Here is a 4679-nt window from a genome sequence, read left to right as displayed (position 1 = left end):
TCTGCAGCCCCCAGAACAGGAGCCCGGGCTGCACAGCGGGGGGGGGGGGGACGGACGGACACACGAGGACACGTGGGGGCGCGCTTCACAGAAGCTTCCTGACTTCTTAGGAGGCAGCCTCACCTCTTCCACCCGACCAGAGCGCTTTAGAACCTCAAAAGAATATTGTAAGAGACACCTTTTTAAAGTCCTTGCTAATTTAAGAGATTCGCACTGAGACAAAATAACCATAGCGTGAGTGGAAAGAGAAAGGTTGGTAAGTTCCGTGTTGCTGATAATTCAGAAATCCATACAGCGATCTCGCGGGGTTGTTTGGGGGTGATGGGGAACCCCGACAGCTGGAACAAATGAAATGCCAGAGGCACTTGGAAACCCCATTTCCCATGGGAACGTCACGCTCTTCCCTTCCATTCCTCTCTCAAATCAGAGCAGGTTCAGCAATGACCCTTTTCTCCCTTTGCCTTGCTAAAAGACCTGCGGCAAACCGAGAAGTTTGGGTAACTGGACCCTGAATGTGGAACTGTTGGCATTTGTGATGGGTTTTGGTTGATATTCCCAAATGATTCTGTTTTTATCAAGCAAGCATACAGTAGATATACTGTCCGTTGGCTGGAAAAAATCTTCAGTAACCAGCAAGGTACGTCCATCCCAAGGGCTGCCTGAAAGCCCTCCAGATAGAATTACTTGAAGGAAACGTCGGCCCCGTGGCGCTTCTTGGAGAGGAGAGAAGAAGCCGTGAAATTCCCACTAGCAAAGTGTGCTGCTCCGTGAAGCCTGGGACTGAAGTGGCTGGCCCGCGCGGCGCCGCTGCGTTCACTGTGGGCACCGGTGAGCGGGGTGCCTAGGCCCGCGCGGGAGGGGCCGCTCCTCCACTCCGGCTGTCAGGACTGCTGTGGCCGGCAGCTTCCCCAGACCTTTGCTAAAACACAGTAACAAGCTCTCTCTGCTCCACAACACCCCGTTCGTGTAACAAGGGAACAAAATTCTGCCCAATAAACTCTTCTTATTCCCTGAAACAGTATCTCCCCAGACTATCACCACCCTCTCCCTCCAACATATTTTTTTTCAAGTTTTAATTTTAATTGCCATTAGTTAACATTCACTCCAACATATTCTATCTGGTTGCTGCTGCCTAGGGATAGATATTTTATTTTTTATTTATTTTTTTAAAGATTTTTTATTTATTTATTTGACAGAGAAAGAGAGAGTTCACAAGCAGGGGGAGAGGCAGAGGAAGAGGGAGAAGCAGGCTCCTGGCTGAGCAGGGAGCCGGATGTGGGGCTCGATCCCAGGACCCCGGGATCATGACCTGAGCCGAAGGGAGCCGCTTAACCGACTGAGCCACCCAGGCGCCCCGATTTTTTAAACTTTTATACAAAAAGTCATTGTAATGACCTATCCTTGCTAAAGCAGTAAACATAACATGAAGAAAGAATAGCTTGATACTTATTTTCAGTGTAGCTTATAAATCACTGCGGCCAGTATGTTCTCATACCTCCTATGTGCCAGGCGCTGTGCTTTACAGATGGTGTGTGGTCCTCACAGGGACTGAAGGAGGCGGCACCATCCATTTATAAGGGAGGAAAATGTGGCTCAGATTCATGGGGCCGCACGTCCTGTGAGGAGGGGCCCGCCAACGCCTAACTGTGCTCTGACAGCCCGTGCAGGGTCTGCTTTCGGCCGAGGACGGAGACTGTGCCTGCTTCACAGGTGGCTCTCAGGGGCCTGGAACAGGGCAAGTGCTCAATAAATATTAAGTGGATGAATATTCCATTCAGAGAGAAAACACAAAGAAAGGTTGCCTTTCCGGTTCTATAGAATGGAAAGCTAAATTTCTTCCACAGGGAATTTGCTACCTTTTCACAAGCTAATTAGTTAAACTAATAATAAAAATAAAACCGTGATAGTTTCCCCAAATGTCTACTCTCCTTAAGTCTAGTCTCCTCTGATGTTTGCACTATTAATATTTGAGTAGCTGGAAAATGTAACCCAATAGTGGCAGTGAATGTAACGATTACCCAAGCCACTGCTTTAAAAGCAGTTTTTCTTTTTAATTTATGGATTTGATATTATTTTTGAGCTGGCAATGAAAGATTGCTCCGGATAAGAATGTATTCCAGATATACTACCACTGGGGATACCTTTTTTTCCACACACACCACTCCCCCAGAGATTGAATGCAGAAGTAAAATTCCCCAGATTGTACAGAACTATCCACAGCTAACACTTTCAATTTTGAATTTCTGAATTTTTGGAAAATCTGGATTTTGCTCAGCAATGTATTTTTCACATACAACCTCTGTCAATACAAGTTGAAAGTTCTCTCAGTGAACCTTCCATGTAGATCAAACTAAGGCTAATACTTGGTAACTAAGGAGCTAAAGCTCTGTTACTGACAGCTGAAGTTTGAGAGTGAAATACATATAAATAGGGACGCCTGGGTGGCTCAGTCGGTTAAGCGTCTGCCTTCGGCTGGGGTCACGATCCCAGGGTCCTGGGATCGAGTCTTGAGTCGGGCTCCTTGCTCTGCAGGGAGCCTGCTTCTCCCTCTGCCTGCCACTCCCCCTGCTTGTGCTCCTCTGACAAATTAAAAAAAAAAAAAAAATCTTAAAAAAAGATACATACAAATAAGGGACACTTCTTGGCTTGGTTGGGGTGTCACAGAAGAGAGACTGACTTTGCAGGAGTAGTTGATCTTTCAAAGACCAAATCAGATCTTAATTTAAACTTCAACCATAAAATTAAGATAAAGTGAAGACTAAAATAGTTTCCTCTAAAAATGAGTGGAGCCCAGAGAGAAATGCACGCAGCCAACATGCCCTTCACCTACAATTGCTTTAATGATTTAAAAAGAACTTGTCACTTTTACAAATAATTGTGTTCAAGGACAAACTTCCAGCCTACAGAAGAGAGTATGGTTTTAGCTCACACTGAAGGATGTAGAAAAAGAGGCCCCCAATACTGATTTCTGGAAATCCTAAGCTGGCCTGCTTCTCCTATTTGGCTAGTTCCTGAAGCCCTTACAACTAAGCTAAGACTTGGACTCTTCTGAGAATTGACAAAGATAGCACATTCCACCTCTCGCCCTGTCCCACCGTGACCTCTTATTGGGCTCCACTTACTTTCAAAAGTGAAAAAGTATTTAATTGTATACATCTGTGGCCATTTATACAGTCACGAACAAACCACGTTTGAGGTTTCTGGAATGCCTGGCCAGCCCGGGGTGAGCTGAGCCTCCTGCGCTTCTCTTTTATTCATGGAGCAGCCTGTGAAAATCTTCACTGGAGGTCACATTCAACCCTGTCCGTTTTGTTATGGTCAGCAACTGGGGACAGGCTGAATTCAGGGACTCGGGCCCCAGTGCCAGCTAAAAAGTTTATCTGAGGATTCCAGCTGTGCTTCTAAAAAATCTTACCAGAGGAACTGAAAACAGAATGGTTATAAAATACATGTCAAGTAAAAAATTTTTAATATACTCAAAATTCCTAATATAAAAATAGTTTCTGCCTCATTGAAAACATTGAACAAAAGAGTAGGTATATATTCCACTTAAAAAAAAAAAGCCCTCTTTTAGAAGCACCCATTTACCATCTATCTTGTGAAGGCTCGCCCCGCTTCCCAGAGCGTCCTAAGGGCGCCGCACTGTAGCTGGGGGGTGGGGGAAGGGTCTGAGCCCGGAGGGCCACGGAGGGAGGGCCATGAAGACACTTCTGCGCTTGCCAGGCTCCAGCCACCTTCTGCGGGCCCTGGCTGTCCGCGCCCTGCCTGCTGCCATGTACCGGGTAACTTCCCGGCAGCCTTCACCGACCCTGTGCTGCTGCCTCCAAGAAAACCAGGGGATGATGCTGTGTGAGAGTGAGCTGCCCAGCAGTCGGGTCGGAAACCTCTCCCGTTCAGTTGTGTCCTTTACCCCTTTCCGTCTTCGTTTTCGCTCCTGGGAGGTGGAACCAGCCCGCACGCTCCAGGGAGAGGGGCCTCGGACAACGGCAGGGCCTCAGGGCCGGCCCGGCTTGTCGCTGGGGCTGAGCAGGAGCTTGGGGCCCTGCTTGTCCATGCTGGAGTTGCTGCTGTCTGCTTCCTTCTCCTGCTCGGGGACGCAGGTGCAGCCCACCGGCACGGTGACGTACTCCTCCACGTACACCGAGCGGCCGCCCGCGCAGGCCGAGGTCCGCCTCAGGATGACGGTGGGCATGTACACCGGGGCGCTCCGGAAGCGCAGGTCCTCCTCCCCGAACAGCCCGGTCAGGCAGCCCCTGCACAGGCAATAGGCCTCGGGCAGGTACTTCGGGTACCTGGCGGGGTCGTAGGAAATTCTGCAGGGAAGAGAGCACGGCTTTAGTTCACGCTTTGGGGCAACAGGAACACATCGCGCGCTGAGAGAGGGCAGCCAACAGAAGATTTTTGCTTCTGGGATCAGGAAGTATTGCGATCACTGTTTAATGGAGCAGGAAGAAAGGTGGGGCCGGACAGTTCATCCCGCAGTTAGCGTCCATGCAAGATCCCAATCTGAAACAGATGCACCATGTGACTTTCTGTACATTAAATGGTGGAGACAGTTTATAGCCATTGTCAGGCCATTCCCTAAAAATGCTTTCAGAGTCTGTGCCAATATACATAGAAAAGTAAAATGTATCTATTCATGTTAATGACTGAAATTCATTGGCAAAATGAAGACATGT

The 4679-nt window shown here is 48.3% G+C and overlaps 1 protein-coding gene across 1 annotated transcript; it reads right to left on the bottom strand.

Moving 5' to 3' along the window:
- Positions 1-2816: 2816 nt before the first annotated feature.
- Positions 2817-4426, bottom strand: LOC102728170 (interleukin-17D; the record flags this gene model as incomplete). The annotated part of the gene is made up of 1 exon (XM_031034295.2): positions 2817-4426. A coding segment is annotated over one exon (432 nt), but the record flags the coding sequence as incomplete, so codon positions are not given.
- Positions 4427-4679: the final 253 nt, after the last annotated feature.

Source organism: Leptonychotes weddellii, unplaced genomic scaffold (genome assembly GCF_054177405.1).
Source record: "Leptonychotes weddellii isolate Sample4059 unplaced genomic scaffold, ASM5417740v2 HiC_scaffold_8106, whole genome shotgun sequence".
In the NCBI taxonomy this organism is placed as follows: domain Eukaryota; kingdom Metazoa; phylum Chordata; class Mammalia; order Carnivora; family Phocidae; genus Leptonychotes; species Leptonychotes weddellii.
Note: the sequence above shows the minus strand (reverse complement) of the source record. Positions and strands in the feature narration are given on the sequence as shown.